Raw genomic sequence first — 20,737 nt, forward strand, 5'->3', positions numbered from 1 at the left:
TTTGTATTGCTGTGATGGTGTTGGATTACCCAATAGGTAATTAAGCATGTGCTCAGAGCACCAACCAGGCATAAGCATCAAACGATGGGGGGCAAAAAGAGTATTTGATATTTCATGACCATCAGTTTTATCCTCATCAAAGATTTATTCTCATCTTTATCTTTGATTTCCTTTCCCCTAATTTACAGTATAGAGTTATTTATGTTTTGAAATACATACGAGGATGAATGTAAAGAGGCAATACAATACGCAAGAGGAAATGCAATAGTCTTTTCTGTGATTAAGGCCTCTCTAAGTTTATTCAGACCCTCTGTGCCTTTGTTTTTGCTGGATCTCTTAACTCTGCTCCCCGCCTCCAGCTGAATTATATGCCATTCCATCCCACTGTGTTTGATTACACGTCTATCAGATCACTTAGCACATTGTGTAATAATTACTTTTTAAATAGTCTCTCCCGACTATACTATGAAGTCCATGATGAAAATGGCATTTTCCTATCTAGCCTTCCATTTCCTGCATCTAACCCAGTGACTTATTCAAAGTAGAGATTCATTAAATGTTGTCGAACTGAACAACTTATTGTCCTGTCTATAGGTGCAGGTGGTGGCCCTTGTAGGAGAGATTAAATGATCTCTCTTAAACTGTAGGACACTTGATTAAGTAGCATCTACTGGGATTCAACTTGACATGTTTGAGTAGTCTAGTATTTTTAGTACATCAAACTGTTCAGGGAATAGGTGGTGCTCAGAAAGAAGCAATCTACAAAAGCCATAAGATTCTTATGCAACAAGATGATTTACTATTGGTTTTTCCTCCCAGCTTGTGTAGCGTTCTCACAGTCAGGATATATATTTAGATTTTTCTAGATTTATTTTTGTATATACATGTTCATTCAGTTACCTTAGTTCTTTAAAAATCAAAGAAGCTTTTCAGTTAGATTTGGACCAGAGATGCAGGCACCTTCTGATCTGTTCACTAGAGGCAGTTTAAGGGGGAAAAAACAGGTTTTTTTTTCTTTTTTAACATCTTTATTGGAGTATAACTGCTTTACAATGGTGTGTTAGTTTCAGCTGTATAACAAAGTGAATCAGCTATACATATACATATGTTCCCATATCTCTTCCCTCTTGCGTCTCCCTCCCTCCCACCCTCCCTATCCCACCGCTCTAGGTGGTCACAAAGCATCAAGCTGATCTCCCTGTGCTAGGCGGCTGCTTCCCACCAGCTATCTAATTTACAGTTGGTAGTGTATATATGTCCATGCCACTCTCTCACTTCGTCCCAGCTTACCCTTCCCCCTCCCCGTGTCCTCAAGTCCATTCTCTACGTCTGCGGCTTTATTCCTGTCCTGCCCCTATGAAAAAAACATTTAACAATTCTGTTGGATGGATTCTACATGACCACTGGTTCTTTCGCTGCATAAATATCATTTATCTATGGCCTACAGCAGTCACGGAATGGCTTAACTTGGTCCTGTCCCAGAATGACAGTCATGCCGCAGACTACAAAAAGATTCCAAAGACCATCTTTTGAGCATGGAGCCACCTGAGTAGAATGTCTTCGCCGGTGGTGGGTCCCAGATGCTAGTTAGCACACGGAAGCTGGTTTGTTGTGGGTATTGTCACAGGTCTGAAGTGAAACAAGAAAAACAACAATTTTGTGATGTTTTTCTCCCAGAAAGTTGAATTTATTGATTATAAAGAACCATCCTCTATTCTGAGATTGTCTGTTACTTTTTGGTTGTTAAAATGTCCATTTGCCCTTTCTTTAATGAAATGATAGTGATGAGAGGTCATGTACCCCTATTATCTGAAAGCCTTAAGGCAAGATGTGTTTCAGAATTTAGGTTCTTTTTGTTTTTTAGACAGGTAATAGAGTGCATGTCTCCTATATTACATAATAGCCCCAGTAGGAGCTGAATTGATACCCTGTAATCAGAGTAATATTTCTGCAGTGAAATGTATTTATACATATTAGCATATTTATACTGAGATAGAAAAAGTGTGTGTATAGCCTCACGTTTGTTCAGGTCAGGTTTTACTGCCAGATGAGTTCAGGTCAGTTCAGATTTTGCTGCCAAATGAGTTGAGTTACAGGCAGAAAAAAAAAGAAACATTTGATTTCCAGTTGTTTGGATTTTGAAACTGTGGATAAGAGGTCATGAATTAATAGTTGCCTTTGAAAATATTCCTACTTTGCAAAATAAAGTTGGCTACCCTTTGTAGGACCCCAGGATGTTTTTGATATTTCACTGGTCCACAAAACCCAAAAAGCATGAGAAAACGCTCCCCTGAACACTATTGAAGTGAATATAGCTTTACTTTTATACTCATCTCTAGCCAAGGATAATGGAATCTCTGCAGGTTGCAGGATTCCTCAAATATACATTTAATCAAAGTACATTGAAATTAAGTTTATTTTGTAGCATTTTTAGGAGATTAGAAGAAGAGAGAAGGTTGCAGCAGAACACCACCCGTAATTCCCAGTGATAGGTTGGGATTCTCTGATAGGGATTGGTTCTAGCCTGAAAGAACCTCTTTGATGCATTTGTTTGGCCAAATAGCTAAGTGAACTTTAGACCCTGTAGGTAGGTCTCTGTTGAGGAAAGGCAAACGGCAATTAGCTATGTGAACTTACAAGTCTAAAATGAGTTAGCAGCTATGACAGCACTTTGACAATAAAGACCACTTTAACATGTAGAATTGTTATTTTAGGAATAATTCCATAGCTACAGTGTATTGCCTTTCATACCACACATTCCTTGAGTATCGTTGTCCAGTCTGGCTTCTGGATGGAGAGGTGATTTGACCTCTCTATTCTACATGGTCTTTTAAGGTTCTTTCCTCCAGTACCCTGGCAGGATAGATTACATAGGTAAAATCTAATACTCTTTGCCTTCAAAATTTTGGGAAGGCACATCTACCTAATTATAACCTCATAAGTGGATATGAGTTGGTATACATCCACATGTCTTATATATAGTATGAAGTAATAGAATCAAAGCAACACAACTACATAATTCTTATTCTAGCAAATTTGTCCAGAATGTGGACTTGGGAAAACAATTATTGTGCCCAGCTGTGCTGTAATTTGGCTCTTACTTACAAACAGTATTTCTCAGTTAACCAATGTGCTAGTTATTGATGTGTTGACCCTCAGGTTCAAATTCAGCCTTTTTGCCTGCTCTGTGGACATGGATCTGAGGCTTTTAAATATTTGTTTCCTTTACCACTTGGCATTGAAGTTTCGTTAGTAGAGGTTCTGGGAAGGCATACCACGAGGAGAGGGATTTGTTTCAAGCTTCCTGTGGGCTTGCTCAGCAGACAGTGCTCAGTTTCTTCACCCAGTTGTCAGTAGCTTTTGCTGGTACCGCCTTAGACAGTGTTGTGGAAGAGTGCTTCTGGTAAGACACTTCCCAGAGGTATGTTCCAGATGATAGGCTCATCTTTGAAATTTCTGGAAAATTTCAAAGCGGGCTCAGTTTTCCAGAAATTCCAAAGATGAGGACCACAGCAACTTCTCTGCCCTTCTGTGAGCTATGCCCTCTCCAAATAAGGTCTGGATCTTGGCCCTGGGTTGGGGGCACTTCCTTGGACCTTTAGCCTTGGGGGAGGGATCTCTTACTTGGGTGCTTTATCTCAGCCCTAGGGGTAGTAGTTGTTCCTGGCATCTGACATTCCTGTATTTTTTAGAATTCTCTTTGCTTAGCATTAGCCAGTTGCTCATCACTCTAGTTCCCTGTTTTTCAAATCCCCTGTCAAAGCTAATAATTCTTTCTGTGAAACTCCTAGTTCAACTTACTGTTTGGTTTCTCTCCTGATTAGCCCTAGAGAGATGCACCCAGTGAAAGGTCCCTATGAGCTACCATGTATCACTTGCAAGGTGATTTTTTTTTTTTTTTTTTTTTTTGCGGTTCGCGGGCCTCTCACTGTCGTGGCCTATCCTGCTGCGGAGCACAGGCTCCGGACGCGCAGCCTCAGCGGCCATGGCTCACGGGCCCAGCCGCTCCGCGGCACGTGGGATCTTCCCGGACCGGGGCACGAACCCGCGTCCCCTGCATCGGCAGGCGGACTCTCAACCACTGCGCCACCAGGGAAGCCCTGCAAGGTGATTTTTAAGAGATGATACTATTGTGTCTGTAGTTAAAAAAATTAAGACCACACATTTCACATATCCTTTGGGGAAACGTTCTTTCCGCTGAGCCTCTGTATATCTGTGTATTTGTCTCTCCTCTCTTTGCACGTCCCCCACCTTTGCTGTTAGTTACTCTTGTCCCTTCCTCTTCCTATTCGCCTTTATAAACTCCATTTCTAATCCCAGCTTTGCCTTTAACAAGCTATCTGGCAGGATAGATTACATAGGTAAAATCTAATACTCTTTGCCTTCAAAATTTTGGGAAGGCACATCTACCTAATTATAACCTCATAAGGGGATACGAGGGTCTCAATTTCCTTCTTGGTGAGGCAAAGATAATAAAAGATCATTAATTAATGAAATCAAGGACATGAAAGTGCTTTGTAATTAGTAGGGCATCATACAAAAGTAAAGTGATATTATTGGCATTTATTAAATGGTTTTCTCTTCCATGTTTTTAATTTTTAGTTGCATTTTCTTTTAAGAGCTTTAAGGAGCCTTCAGGGGTACTTACAACCTGATAAAATAGATAATAAATCCATGTAATTATTAGATGAGGTAGAATGTGCTGCGTGCTAAAATAGGGGAACAACAGGATTATGGGCACCCTGACAGTTACAATTTAATTGTGGCCTGAGGACTTGCGGTTTAGTTCCAAGGAGCAAAGAGAGCCACCTGATCTTGAAGGACCTAAACTGCCATTTGTTAAATTGCTGTGACACAAATGAGCCTTGTGCTAGACACTTTACATACATGATCATATTTAATCTTTACATTTATTCCTATATTGTTAAATTATTTTATTGTGTCATAGACTTATTTTCAAAATATTTGGCTGGAAGACAGATTTTTGTTCGTTTGGGTTTTTTTTTTGTTGTTGTTGTTTTTTCCGCTACGCGGGCCTCTCCCTGTTGTGGCCTCTCCCGTTGCGGAGCACAGGCTCCGGACGCGCAGGCTCAGCGACCATGGCTCACGGGCCCAGCCGCTCCGCGGCACGTGGGATCTTCCCGGACCGGGGCACGAACCCACGTCCCCTGCATCGGCAGGCGGACTCTCAACCACTGCGCCACCACGGAAGCCCGTTCATTTTGTTTTTAATTGAAACCCCCCCTCCAGTTATATGTGAATAGTCAGTGGCAGTGAAAGTCTTCAAGATGGAAAATTCTACTTTTTATGCAGCTTTTAAGGTATATTCTGTTTCTGTATATATCCACGGATACCTGCATTTGAAAAAAATTGGTTAAATGCTTTCACCTTAGCATAAGAATGATGATAATGATAATCTCTATATTGAAAAAAGGAAATGATTTGTTTAAAAATTATTCTCTCGTTGGCCAGTAGATAGTGTGTCAGCAGGTGTGGTATATTCTAGGGGATGATACGGTTGACTACAGGAAGAAATGTAGCATTCTATTTAAATTAGAGGTGGGTGCTCTTTGAATGCAAAGTATTGCTGTCAAATCACAGGGTGAGTGCATCTCCCAGTGGAAGATGTTGCAAAGTGCAAGTGACTGTGAGTCCTTCCGGAAGCACTTGTCCTCACAGCTTGGATTCTAGGAGATGCCTGCCAAAGATACTTCACCTTTCTCTTAGGAAGTCAACTGGTCTAAGTCTTCAGATTTATTAAAAACTCCTTTAGTTTTGAATTTCTTTGTGTTGAGTTGTACATTTGTTCTTTGTCAGTTTGCAGACAAGATGGTAACTTCCTGTTTGTTTGGCAAACAAAATATGTGAGTATAGCATGTGCAGTTTTAAAAAATAGCTCCTGTCAGAGCAATGTTTTCTGAAGTATGGTGTGCGTGCTACTGGCAGTGTAAAGACTCCAGGCAATACACAGACTTACACTTTCAATTTGAATAGGTTTGTTGCTTGTTTTAACGTTTATTAGGGAAAAAAAAAAAGCCTGGTGTATTACACTTGCGATTTCATGAATATTATTGTTGAAGTCAAGACTAGGGCAGGTGACAACATCTCATCCAGACCAACTGCATTAGTAGCGCAGTGCTCAGGCATACTCGACAATGCATGGCTGCAATCTTTTCAAGGAGAGAGCAAAACTTTGAGAGTGGTAATTTTTAAATCTACAGAGTATTTGTAGGATGTGTAATTGTGAATTGGAATCAAGCCTGTGCTCTATATTTTGTTTGTTTGTTTGTTTGTTTCTATTTTGTTCTTGAACTAACATGGATCAGGAGATAAAATGGAATTTCTCAAATGTAAAGGTGCTAGACTGTGAAGGAAATGCTCATACTTGGGCAAGATTTTGATGAAATCAGTCATGTATCTTCAGATATGAAGACCTAATTCAGTAATTGCCTGAACCATCTGCTACTGATGTAAAAGGACCGACTGCAAAGAAAACAGCTAGCACACAAATATGATGAAAATTATTTGAAATTTGTATTTTCATAAGCACGATAAGAATGCACCTCTTTCCTTACCTGTCATATGTTTGGAGACACACATTCTGGTGTGAAATCTTTTAATCCCACATGTCATTTTGAAACACAAAAAGAGTGTGCTATACAAAACCTATGGCAGAGGTTCCTCAAAAAGTTAAACATAGAATTACCATATGACCCAGAAATTCCACTCCCAGGTATATACCCAAGAGAAAGGAAAACAAGTAGTCAAACAAATATACGTACATGCGTGTTCACAGCTATTCACAAGAGCCAAAAGATGGAAACAGCTCAAATGTCCATCGATGGATGAATGGATCCACAAATTGCAGTATATACGTACAATGTAATATTTAGCCATAAACAGAAATGAAGCACTGATACTGTATACATTATGGATGAACCTCTAAAACATTATGCTTCGTGAAAGAAGCTTGGCACAAAGGATCACATAATGTATGATTCCATTTATGTGAAATGTCAAAATAGATAAATCCATTGAGACAGAACGCATATTGGGGGTTGCCAGTGGCTGCGGACATGAGGGAGGATAAGGAGAAGCTGCTTAATGGATACGGGTTTTTATTTTGGGGTGGTGAAAATATTTTGAGACAAGACAGAAGTTGTGGTTGCCCACCGTTTGGAATGCGCTAGTTGCCACTGAATTGTTCAGTATAAAATTGTTAATTTTATGGTATGTGAATTTCACTTCAATAGAAAAAAACCCCACCCTACCCCACAGTGCGTGTGAGGTACTACGTGAGGAATAGGATGGTGTTAGTTTGTGTACAAGTAAACATTTCTTGTTTTAGGAGTTGTGTCTGTTTTCATAGTTGCCTTTTCATTGCAGTACGTTATAGCAGTTTTCCATTTGCAGTAATAAGTATAACGTTTTCCTTTTAAGATAAATGCAAATTTTTAAAGGGTTGATTTAAAGGAAAATCACATAATAAATGTAGGAGTGAGATGACAAATGAAGGCAATTTACAGATGACTGAGGAATAGGAAATTTTAAGAATCATTACTATTCTATGTTCAAGCCAATTAGTTTTCGAATACATATTAGGTACTCGGTGCTGTTCATCAAAGGTGAATACGATGTGTTTTTGGCCTTGGATACTGTCAGCCTAATAGGGGAGATAAGCCATGAAGGTAAATCATTTTAGGAGGAGGCTGAATGTGCCACGTGCAAAAAATGAGAACAGGCTGAGGTCAAGACTAGGTACCTGTTGGATTACCAATACATTGAAGAGAATACTAGACTATATAGGGAGAAAATGAACAGAGAAATTTGCTTTTGACTTTAGGAACAAGGAGCAGAAATAATTAATAAAGGCAACAGACAATGTATTCAAGCCCTTTCCTGACTGTTTTCTCTCTCAGTCCTGGGCTCCTCTTCTCCCCAACGACCCTACATTTAAAGATAGCTTGTAGGACTTCCCTGGTGGCGCAGTGGTTGGGAGTCCGCCTGCCGAGGCTGGGGACGCGGGTTCGTGCCCCGGTCCGGGAAGATCCCACATGCCGCGGAGCGGCTGGGCCCGTGAGCCATGGCCGCTGAGCCTGCGCGTCCGGAGCCTGTGCTCCGCAACGGGAGAGGCCACAACAGTGAGAGGCCCGCGTAGCGCAAAAAAAAAAAAAAAAAAAGATAGCTTGTAGAGGGCTTAGTGGTGGTCTTTGCAGCTGGGCTGCCTGGAGTCGGATTCCAGTCCCAGTGTTTACTCGTTGTATACCTCATGGCACTTGATTTTTCTATTCCTTACTTTGCTCTTCTGTAAAATGGGGATATTAATAGGACCTACGTTATAAGGTCATAGTAAAGATAAGTTAAATGGTTTACTGAGTAAAGCATTTATAACACTACTTAGCACATGGCAATTGATCAACAAGTATTAGCCATTATCGTCATCTCTGGTCAGTGAGTCCTATCTCTTCTATTTCCTAAAAATTTTTTTGAATGTCCCTCCCTACTACTTTAGTTTAAGACTTTATGTTGTCATAATTGCAATTATCCCTGAACTAGTTTGCCTCCCTCTCTCCTCACCATTCCCTCGCTGTCACTTGACTGCCTGACCCACCCCTGCTTATTCTTAAAAACTCAGCTCAGGTGTCACCTCTGTGGAACTTGCTCCATTCCCTGCCCAGTTAGGGCGCTCCATGTGCATTCTTGTCACCTCCACTTGTCATGCATCTCACATCGTATTGTGACTGTATTTGATACTCCCTGGGCTTTGGCCACCTTTAGGGTTGTGGGGAGCTGGGCTTACTCAGGTTTGAACTTCCAGCCTAAACACAGCAAAAGTAGGTGCTTATTAATTGTTTGGGGGGGATGAATGAACGTTCTCTGTCTGTAGAAAGTTAGCTTTCAGTCTTTATTTCAGAGGCTGAGGTGAGCCCTGCAAGAGTTTAGAAAAGGGGGCATTTGGTTGGAGAATCCAATTAGGCGTCAGAAAAGTAGAGCTGGCGACTTCCCTGGCGGTCCAGTGGTTAGGGCTCCACACTTCCACCGTAGGGGGCACAGGTTCAGTCCCTGATTGGGGAACTAAGATCCCGCATGCAGCACACATGAAAATAAATAAACAAACAAATAAATAAAAGACTAACAGGTTTTTATGGTGGTTTTTTTGGTTTTTTTAAAAAAGGTAGAGCTTGATTTGGAACTTAAGAACAGAGGAACAACCACAATCCAGGCAAAGGAAATGTTTTATGAATTGAATGGATAGTGACAGAAAAAAACAGCATCTCCAAAACAGAAGAGACCACCTGCTGAGGGGGTGTGTACTGGGGGGGGGAGGAGTTATATGTTGAAAAGTACAAGGAGTTCCCAACCTATCAATGCCATGAATTATAAAGGTTTATTTACAGATTATTTGTTTGGACATGATACATCATATATATGACGGTGAGGTTTCTGGCCCTGCCCCACGTATTGTATTTCACCTACTTAAGGAGCTGATCTAGCCCATGGGCAGTACTAGCTTGGGCTCCAGGGCCTGGGAGCAGGGGATCCGGAAAGGCATGGTGGACTCTGGGGTGGAAGACACAGTGGTACTGGAAGTTGAGCTTGGTTGTTCTCTTATGACCCTTTCTGCACCCTTCTCTGTCTCAGCTTCTCTTTCTCTATCTCTAGTCAAGTTTCTCTATCCAGCAAGGCCCCCTGCCAACTTCCTCAAATAACACCACACCCCAGGTTGCCAGGATTCCAGAAGGGGCCCTCTCACTACCAGCCTTCCCTATTCCCTAAGGGCAGTAGCTCTCTGCTCTTTGAAGAAACTTGACTGAACTCATTCACACCAAGGTGTGAAAAACTGATAGCTACCTCATCCCGGCAATTGTACTTGGTACAATTTCAGCAAACTTCTATTTAGCTAAAATGATAAAATGAACCTGTAATTGCTGGAATTTCTGGCAGTAGTACAGAGCAAACAATGAGAGAGAGAGGAGAGGAGAGGAGAGGAGAGGAGAGGAGAGGTAGGCACAAGGGTTGGAGAGAAAGTTTATTGGACGGAGAGTTGGTACTGTAGGAAAAGATATTTGGGGACAAGGGAAGCCTCTACTAATTTCCCTTTTCCCTTGACCTCCCTCCCCAAAATTGTTTCTGTGTAACACTTCCGTCTGGATTTTCTTGAATCTATAGAAACTATAAATTGTAATTTTTTAAAAAAAGCTGTAACTCCCATGGCAATTCTGGGTAAAGGGGTCTGTGTTTTCCAGATATGTGCAACTCTGGGATGGCTTATAATGGGAAATAGGGTTGAATAAACAAGGTGGGGCTGGGGTTGAGGGGACCTTGAAAGTGGAGTCTACATCCACACAAATAAGGAGTCATGGAACGCTGAGATGATGAAAGCAATAAGGAAGCCATAATTAATTCTAAATGTCGGATTAGAAAAGATGGCGAGTTAGGTTTACTCTTGGCTGTTGCATGATTAGTTAATACAGAATCCTATCTTTTGCTACCGATTTTTCATTGTTCTGGGACTGATTGCTTTAACTGTTGGTGTCTGTTTCCCCGGATGGCTGATTATTCTTCTGAGCCAATCTTTCCTTTAGGATACAAGATCCTAGAGGCTTTTATGACTCTTGTATTTCCAACTAGCCCATAGGGACTTATACACTATATTTCTGTGTCCCAATGGCAAAATTCAAATCCAGTGGTAGCAAAACACAGCTCCCTTTTATAAGACCATATTATTTTATTTAAATAAAACCCTCCAGCCTTTCTAACCATACCAGAGAATACACAGAAGACAGTGGTTAATGATCCACATCAGTGAGCCCTTACAGCTGCAGAAGCCACCACCCCCTCTCCCTAACCCTATGCATGTGTTAGACTGTGTTGTGAATAGGCTCTTCCCTATGGGGAACTGCTTTGTCTTTTATTCCTGATATTGTTCATTATGTTAATATCCTTGCCATTTCTACCCTGCCAGTTGCATAAGGGGGGGCAGGAAATGGGGTAAGAGAAGGATTTGAGACATTTCCTTAAGCCTAAATTATAATTTCCATATTGGAACGGAAGTTTCATAGGTCATTAATCAAATATGTATATTTTTCTCTATTTTGAAAGTTATAGAGTCTTGTTAGCATTGGGCCCTCCTGTGCCACATTTGTGTATTTTACTAGTGACTGCTCAGCATACCCTTTGAGTTACTATGTATTGGTGATGTTCAGTGGCTTGCTTGGTTGAATTCACTGTTTTATATTTTATTTTTTTGTTCAATGTAGTGAAGCAGTTATTGTCAAAATTGGATTTTGTGATTCACTCTTTCATCATCACTGGTTATGATAAATTAATAGGGTGTAACAGTCCAAAGAATATGCTTTTATCCTTTTCAGTTAGCAGTCTGTAGAAATGACTGGTTTCAGGAGACACTTTTCATTTTTCAGTGTTCACTGGTCTAGGTGGTGATAAACCAGTGAAATGCATTTCTTCAGTTTCTAGCTTTACAAATACTGAGAGGGCAGACAGCAAAATCAAGAAGAACTACAATTCTAAAGGCTGTGGAAGGAAAACCACATTCACAGAGACACAAAATGAAAAGGTAGAGGACTTTGGCCCAGATGAAGGAACAAGAGAAAACCCCAGAAAAACAACTAAATGAAGGGGAGATAGGCAACCTTCCAGAAAAAGAATTCAGAATAATGATAGTGAAGATGACCAAGGACCTCAGAAAAAGAATGGAAAGAAAGATCAAGAAGATTCAAGAAATGTTTAACAAAGACCTAGGAGAATTAAAGCACAAACAGAGATGAACAATACAATAACTGAAATGAAAAATACACTGCAAGGAATCAGTAGCAGAATAACTGAGGCAGAAGAACGGATAAGTGACCTGGAAGACACAATGGTGGAATTCACTGCTGCAGAACAGAATAAAGAAAAAAGAATGAAAAGAAGTGAAGACAGCCTAAGAGACCTCTGGGACAACATTAAACACAACAACATTCGAATTATAGGGGTCCCAGAAGGAGAAGACAGAGAAAAAGGATCCAGGAAAATATTTGAAGAGATTATAGTCGAAAACTTCCCTAACATGGGAAAGGAAATAGCCACCCAAGTCCAGGAAATGCAGAGAGTCCCATACAGGATAAACCCAAGGAGAAACATACCAAGACACATATTAATCAAACTATAAAAAATTAAATACAAAAAATATATATTAAAAGCAGCAAGGGAAAAGCAACAAATAACATACAAGGGACTACCCATAAGGTTAGCAGCTGATCTTTCAGGGGAAACTCTGCAAGCCAGAAGGGGGTGGCAGGACATATTTAAAGTGATGAAAGAGGAAAACCTACAACCAAGATTATTCTACCCAGCAAGGATCTCATTCAGATTCAATGGAGAAATTAAAACCTTTACAGACAAGCAAAAGGTAAGAGAATTCAGCACCACCAAACCAGCTTTACAACAAATGCTAAAGGAACTTCTCTAAGTGTGAAACACAAGAGAAGAAAAGAACCTACAAAAACAAACCCATAACAATTCAGAAAATGGTAATAGGAACATACATATTGATAATCACCTTAAACGTGAATGGATTAAATGCTCCAATGAACAGACACAGGCTCGCCGAATGGATACAAAAACAAGACCCATCTATATGCTGTCTACAAAGACTCACTTCAGACCTAGGGACACATACAGACTGAAAGTGAGGGGATGGAAAAAGATATTCCATGCAAATGGAAATTTTAAAAAAATGGAGTAGCAATACTCATATCAGATAAAATAGACTTTAAAATGTTACAAGAGACAAGGAAGGACACTACATAATGATCAAGGGATCAATCCAAGAAGAAGATATTACAACTGTACATATTTATGCACCCAACATAGGAGCACCTCAACACATAAGGCAACTGCTAACAGCTATAAAAGAGGAAATTGACAGTAACACAGTAATAGTGTGGGATTTTAACACCTCACTTACACCAATGGACAAATCATCCAAACAGAAAATTAATAAGGAAACACAAGCTTTAAATGACACAATAGACCAGATAGATTTAATTGATATTTATAGGACATTGCATCCAAAAACAGCAGATTACACTTTCTTCTCAAGGGCACGTGGAACATTCTCCAGGATAGATCACATCTTGGGTCACAAATCAAGCCTCAGTAAATTTAAGAAAATTGAAATCATATCAAGCATCTTTTCTGACCACAACACTGTGAGATTAGAAATCAATTACAGGGGAAAAAAAAACGTGAAGATACACAAATACATGGAGGCTAACTAATACATTACTAAATAACCAAGAGATCACTGAAGAAATCAAAGAGGAAATCAAAAAATACCTAGAGAGAAATGATAATGAAAACACGACGATCCAAAACCTATGGGATGCAGCAAAAGCAGGTCTAAGAGGGAAGATTATAGCTCTACAAGCCTACCTCAAGAAACAAGGAAAATCTCAAATAAACAATCTAGCATTACACCTAAAGGAACTAGAGAAAGAAGAAGAAACAAAACGCAAAGTTAGTAGAAGGAAAGAAATCATAAAGATCAGAGCAGAAATAAATGAAATAGAAACAAAGAAAACAATAGCAAAGATCAATAAAACTAAAAGCTGGTTCTTTGAGAAGATAAACAAAATTGATAAGCCATTAGCCAGACTCATCAAGAAAAAGAGGGAGAGGACGCAAATCAATAAACTTGGAAATGAAAAAGAAGTTAAAACAGACACGTCAGAACTACAAAGCATCCTAAGAGACTACTACAAGCAACTCTATGCCAGTAAAATGAACAACCTGGAAGAAATGGACAAATTCCTAGAAAGGTATAACCTTCCAAGACTGAACCAGGAAGAAATAGAAAATATGAACAGACCAATCACAAGTAATGAAATTGGAACTGTGATTAAAAATCTTCCAACAAACAAAAGTCCAGGACCAGATGGCTTCACAGGTGAATTCTATCAAACATTTAGAGAAGAGCTAACACCCATCCTTCTCAAACTCTTCCAAAAAATTGCAGAGGAAAGAACACTCCCAAACTCATTCTATGAGGCCAACATCACCCTGATACCAAAACCAGACAAAGATACTACAAAAAAAGAAAATTACAGACTAATATCACTGATGAATATAGGTGCAAAAATCCTCAACAAAATACTAGCAAACAGAATCCAACAACACATTAAAAGGATGATACACCATGATCAAGTAGGATTTATCCCGGGGATGCAAGGATTCTTAAATATATGCAAATCAATCAATGTGATACACCATAATTAACAAAATTGAAGAAGAAAAACCATATGATCATCTCAATAGATGCAGAAAAAACTTTTGACAAAATTCAACACCCATTTTGATAAAAACTCTCCAGAAAGTGGTCATAGAGGGAACCTACCTCAACATAATAAAGGCCACATATGAGAAACCCACAGCAGACATCATTCTCAGTGGTGAAAAACTGAAAGCATTTCCTCTAAGATGAGGAACAAGACAAGGATGTCCACTCTCGCCACTATTATTCAACATAGTTTTGGAAGTCCTAGCCACAGCAATCAGAGAAGAAAAAGAAATAAAAGGAATACAAATTGGAAAAGAAGAAGTAAAAGTGTCACTGTTTGCAGATGACATGATACTATATGTAGAGAATCCTAAAGATTCCACCAGAAAACTACTAGAGCTAATCAATGAATTTGGTAAAGTAGCAGGATACAAAATTAATGCACAGAAATCTCTTGCATTCCTATATACTAATGATGAAAAATCTGAAAGAGAAATTAAGGAAACACTCCCATTTACCATTGCAATAAAAGGAATAAAATACCTAGGAATAAACCTACCTAGGGAGACAAAAGACCCGTGTGCAGAAAACTATAAGACACTGCTGAAAGAAACTAAAGATGATACCAACAGATGGAGAGATATACCATGTTCTTGGATTGGAAGAATCAACATTGTGAAAATGGCTGTACTACCCAAAGCAATTTACAGATTCAGTGCAATCCCTATCAAATTACCAATGGCATGTTTTACAGAACTAGAACAAAAAATCTTAAAATTTGTATGGAGACACAAAAGACCCCGAATATCCGAGGCAGTCTTGAGGGAAAAAAATGGAGCTGGAGGAATCAGACTCCCTGACTTCAGACTATACTACAAAGCTACAGAAATCAAGACAATATGGTACTGGCACAAAAACAGAAATACAGATCAATGGAACAGGATAGAAAGCCCAGACATAAACCCACACACCTATGGTCAACTAATCTATGACAAAGGAGGCAGGGATGTACAATGGAGAAAAGACAGTCTCTTCAGTAAGTGGTGGTGGGAAAACTGGACAGCTACATGTAAAAGAATAAAAGTAGAACACTCCCTAACACCATACACAAAAATAAACTCAAAATGGATTAGAGACCTAATTGTAAGACTGGACACTATAAAACTCTTAGAGGAAAACATAGGAAGAATCCTCTTTGACATAAATCACAGCAAGATCTTTTTTGACTCACCTCCCAGAGTAATGGAAGTTAAAACAAAAATAAACAAGTGGGACCTAATGAAACTTAAAAGCTTTTGCAAAGCAAAGGAAACTACAAACAAGACAAGAAGACAACCCTCAGAATGGGAGAAAATATTTGCAAACAAATCAATGGACAATGGATTAATCTCCAAAATGTAAAAACAGCTCATGCAGCTCAATATTTAAAAAACAAACAACCCAATCAAAAAATGGGCAGAAGACCTAGATAGACATTTCTCCGAAGAAGACATACAGATGGCCAAGAGCCACATGAAAAGCTGCTCAACATCACTAATTATTAGAGAAATGCAAATCAAAACTACTATGATGAATCACCTCACACTTCTTAGAATGGCCATTATCATAAAATCTACAAACAACAAATTCTGGAGAGGGTGTGAAGAAAAGGGAACCCTCTTGCACTGTTGGTGGGAATGTAAATTGATACAGCCACTGTGAGGAACAGTATAGAGGTTCCTTAAAAAACTAAAAATAGAATTACCATATGAGTCAGCAGCCCCACTACTGGACATATACCCAGAGAAAACCATAATTCAAAAAGACCCATGCACCCCAATGTTCATTGCAGCACTATTTACTATAACCAGGTCACGGAAGCAACCTAAATGCCCATCGACAGATGAATGGATAAAGAAAATGTGGTACCTATATACAATGGAATATTACTCACCCATAACAAGGAACAAAATTGGGTCATTTGTAGAGATGTGGTTGGATCTAGAGACTGTCATACAGAGTGAAGTAAGTCAGAAAGAGAAAAACAAATATCAAATATTAACGCATATATGTGGAGCCTAGAAAAATGATACAGGTGAACCGGTTTGAAGGGCAGAAATAGAGACACAGATGTAGAGAACAAACATATGGACACCAAGGGCAGAAAGTGCCGGGGGTGGGTGGTGTGATGAATTGGGAGATTGGGATTGAAATATATACATTAATATGTATAAAATGGATAACTAATAAGAATCTGCTGTATAAAAATAAATAAAATTAATTTTAAAAAAATACTGTCTTGACTTAGGCAAAAGATAATTGACATTTCCCTTCCTTATTGTAGCTGTTTCCTTTGCTCAGTTCAGTTATTGAGCCATTCAACTCTCCATCCATCTGTCAAGTGAAGAAAAATCCACAACCTAAAAGTTATGAGTTATGTTTTATTCAGGGACCTCACTAAGGACTGTAGCCTGGGAGACAGCCTCTCAGAGAGCTCTGAGGAATTGTTCCGAAGAGATAAGGGAGGAGCCAAGATATACAGGAGTTTTTGCTTAAAAGGAAAAAGCATGTAGCTGAACATCAAAAGACTACTGCTAATCACAAAAGACAAAAATCTCAAGTTAATGATTTTCGTGCTTTTCTATGTATGGGAAGATGTAAGAGGCTGGGCTCATTGAAATTATGCCTTAGATATGTATCTTAATCCATCCTGAATTCCCCTCAGGGTACACTGACAGGGCGCCTGCAGTGGCTGATGGCTTGATGGAAGGCAACATTCCTTGGATGCCATCAAACCAATATCCTGTTGGGTCTGAAGAGAGAGAGTACCACAGTATCATTTAAAGAGCAACAGTGAAGGACTTCCTTGGTGGTAGAGTGGTTGGGAATCCGCCTGCCAATGCAGGAGACACGGGTTCAAGCCCTGGTCTTATTCTTATTATTTTTTCACCTATGGCAGAAATACTCTAGCAATTGTTTTGTTTTCCACAAAACTAAATGTTGAAATAGTCTGGCTTACTCTCTCTTTGTTTTAAAATCTATGGTACCAGACTTCCCTGGTGGTGCAGTGGTTAAGAATCCGCCTGACAGTGCAGGGGACACGGGTTCAATCCCTGGTCCGGGAAGATCCCACATGCCGTGGAGCACCTAAGCCTGTGCGCCACAACTACTGAGCCTGCGCTCTAGAGCCCCTGAGCCCCAACTACTGAGCCTGCGTGCCACAACTATTGAAGCCCACACACCTTAGAGCCTGCACGCTGCAACTACTGAGCCCATGTGCCGCAACTACTGAAGCCTGTGCGCTCTAGGGCCTGTGAGCCGCAACTACTGAGCCCGTGTGCTGCAGCTACTGGAGCCCGCACACCTAGAGCCCGTGCTCCGCAACAAGAGAAGCCACTGCAATGAGAAGCCCGTGCACCTCAATGAAGAGTAGCCCCCGCTCACCGCAACTAGAGAAAGCCTGCATGCAACAATGAAGACCCTATGCAGCCAAAAATAAATAAATAAAAATAAATAAAATCTATGGTACCATTCATACATAGTTTTAAAATATTCTTCCAAAAACCCAGTGGATTAAATCATTTTTATGTCCCCTAAATACTGCCCTTTTTTGAAGATTTCTTGAGAAAAGTGTGGCACACATCCAAAATCACATTCTTCCATTTTTTTTTTTTCTGAATTTGAATGTTTTCCTTACAAGTTAGTGGAAAGGAAAAGTGGTCAGCTTTTGCACTCAATAAACAAGAAAGAAGGTGTAGATAGCTTTTATCTAGGGCATTTTTAAGTCATTGAGAGAATATTTTCCAGTATTAACTACTTTTTGAAATTATTGGCAGACTCCTCTTAACCCACTTTAACATAAAGTGGTTGAAGAAGATGAAAAGATTTTTTATTGGCAAGTGAAAGCAAGCACCATGGTTTTTGCGTCATTGCATAAATGTAAGAAAGTATGTATACAGAAAAAGGATGAGACAAAACTGAATGCTAAATGCCAACTTCAACGAGAGCTTATCTGACTGACACTGAGCATAGTGGGGTGTGGTTCTACAGCAAGAGAACACTAAATATTTACACCCCAGCACACGTTTCTCTGGTAAAGCTTCTTATCCTAGATTAATCTCCCAGCTAACACTATTATCCCTTTTTTAACACACCCTCTTCTTACACTTGGATTTTCTCCCTTAATACTTCATGAGATTCTAAACCTTCTGGATCCAATCCCCTGTCCTCACTCTGCCATCTATTTCTGTGGTCTTCATGAATTCTTTTTGTTTATGGTATGGACCTTCAGGTGAATTCTCGTGTTTTACTGCAAGTAGTAAAGCAACAATCACAGCCCCCCCCCCCCCAACTCTTTTCTTCCAAAGATCACAGCTCCATCATTTAGCTATTCTGTTGGTATCCATTTCTCATCAATTCTCTGGAGGTTTTGAACCAGAGCTGTGATATTTACAGCCAACAATGTTGCATAGTAATGCAGAGTTGCTGCCCAATCCAGATCTAGTTCTCTTACATCCATATTCTTTTCTTTTTAGGCTTGAGAGTGGTGAAGAAAGTTAGTGAGATTAGTGTGTACTGGGAAGTCTGGGGAGGTTTACTTTCTTAGGCCACTTACCCTCGTGCTCTGGCTTTTGCCTTAGTGTCTTTTCCTTGCCGTCTTGCTTCACTTTATAAAGTGTCAGAAAAGTTTCTTGAACATTGTGTGCATTAGGAAGAATGCATAGTATGGTCCATGTGATGGAGGAACATTTGTAAACTGTAGACTCAGATTACCATGGAAGACATCACAGAAAAGAATGCAATTTGAGTTGGGTCTAGAAGGATGAATGAAGTTTAGAAAAGTGGACTGGGGAAGGGATTTCTTGCAGGAGGACCTCTGGAGCAAAGGAGAGGAAGAACAAAGCTACCTTGTGAGGTATAGAATGGGAAGTTGGTGTTAGGAGATACTAGGCTGTGAATTGGAAGAATAGATTGGCTGGCTTGTCTTGAGTTTTGCGTGTTGGGTGTAATTGTTTAATTCCTTGAGTGATCCACTCTTTCAAGAAATGGCTTCTTGTAGCTCATAGGATAAAATCGAAACCTCTTTGCTGGCACGTAAGGTCTTCTGTGATATGGTTTTGTGTATCTTAAAATCCACTCCCCTCAACACCATGTACCTGAAACTCCTTCCATTTGTACTGAGGACTTTCCCGATTCTCCCAACATGTTGTAATCCTCAAACCTCTGTGTGTCTGCACAGACTGTCTTTTGCTGGAGTCCACCTGGTGAATGCCTCATTCTTCAGCCTCAGTTGCAGCACTAATTTCATTGTTCCTCTGCTGCTGTCAAATCCTGGGCTTATGCTGCTAAAACTTCTACACCATATTCTGTGCTGTCAGAGTACATGTTTGCTTCCCTCACTCAACTAGAAGCTTCCTGAAAGCACGGGATTGTATCTTATTCACCATGTCATCTATATCACCTAACCGAGTACATACCTAACATGTAGCAAGTTCTTGACAAATATTTGAAGAAAATATTTTCGGCACATTTAATTTACACCATGTATAGTTGTATGTTAAGAGAGTCATCTAGAAGCAATGTGATTGCTAGATTAAAGATGGGAGATGCAGAGAGACCAGTTATATGCATTTTTTTTTGGAAATATATAGTTCATTTGTTAAAAAAAAACAAAGAAACAGTAGGGGTTAGATTCCTGGAAAATTGATAAAGAGTAAAGGATAGGAGTTATTGGTTGGCTACTAGGGACTGGGAGAGAAGAGTTAAAGATAATAAAGATTTAAGGTAACATGACGAATATCAGGACAGTGACCCTTGAAAAAATAAGATAAACATGTTTGGGTTTTTTTTTTTCTCGGTCAGATCTCCTGGTGTTAGTATTTGTCTCACCCCACCTCTGCTCTGAAGATGAACGCACTGTTCTTGTTCAGTTTACTGTAACTAAGCTCGAGATTCATGTGGTTCTGATCTTCATATCGGATCAGGAGTTAAGATAAGAAATGTAAATAGTTCAGCCACGCTGACTACAATTTCCTATCAAGGGAAGGTGTGCAGTGCATAGGTTTTGAATACATAAAGCTTGTTTCTGCTTTTGGGAGCTACAACTGTGAAGCGTTATACCAGGCAGATGCACTGGGGTGCGCTACTATGTAGAGGAGCCTAGCTGTGCATTACAGCTCTCAACTTTAAAACTCCAGAGAATTTGATGAGAGAGGGATCCACAAGAACATGACAAATGATGAGAGTTCAAACCTTAAGAGAAAAATGGGCTTATTGGTAAGAGAACTTCTTTTTCTTTATTTACTGCTGTTACTTATTCATTAAAATGGCAAGCCTGTTGTTTTCATATGTGGCTGTGAAACGGTGTTCAGAAATCAATTTTATATGTATTGTAGAATTCAGGAGACATATTGGTAACCATGGAAAAATCATAGGAAGCATGTGTAAAGCTTGATTTAAAAAAAAAAAAATCACTAG

General features: G+C 39.7%; 1 protein-coding gene across 3 annotated transcripts in view; it reads left to right on the forward strand.

Annotated features, from left to right (window-relative positions):
* KLHL13 (kelch like family member 13) overlaps window positions 1–20,737 on the forward strand; it is a 187,992-nt gene that overhangs the window by 95,322 nt on the left and 71,933 nt on the right. The window contains exon 1 of one of the 3 annotated variants that reach the window (XM_059049664.2): window positions 20,355–20,536. The exons of the other annotated variants lie outside the window; for them this stretch is intronic. Coding sequence (XP_058905647.1) covers window positions 20,496–20,536 — 41 coding nt within the window. The 5' untranslated portion in view covers window positions 20,355–20,495. Of the gene's footprint in view, window positions 1–20,354; window positions 20,537–20,737 lie in introns of those variants that run through there. 3 annotated transcript variants of the gene reach the window in all.

The sequence above is a fragment of the Kogia breviceps genome, chromosome X (assembly GCF_026419965.1).
Source record: "Kogia breviceps isolate mKogBre1 chromosome X, mKogBre1 haplotype 1, whole genome shotgun sequence".
In the NCBI taxonomy this organism is placed as follows: domain Eukaryota; kingdom Metazoa; phylum Chordata; class Mammalia; order Artiodactyla; family Physeteridae; genus Kogia; species Kogia breviceps.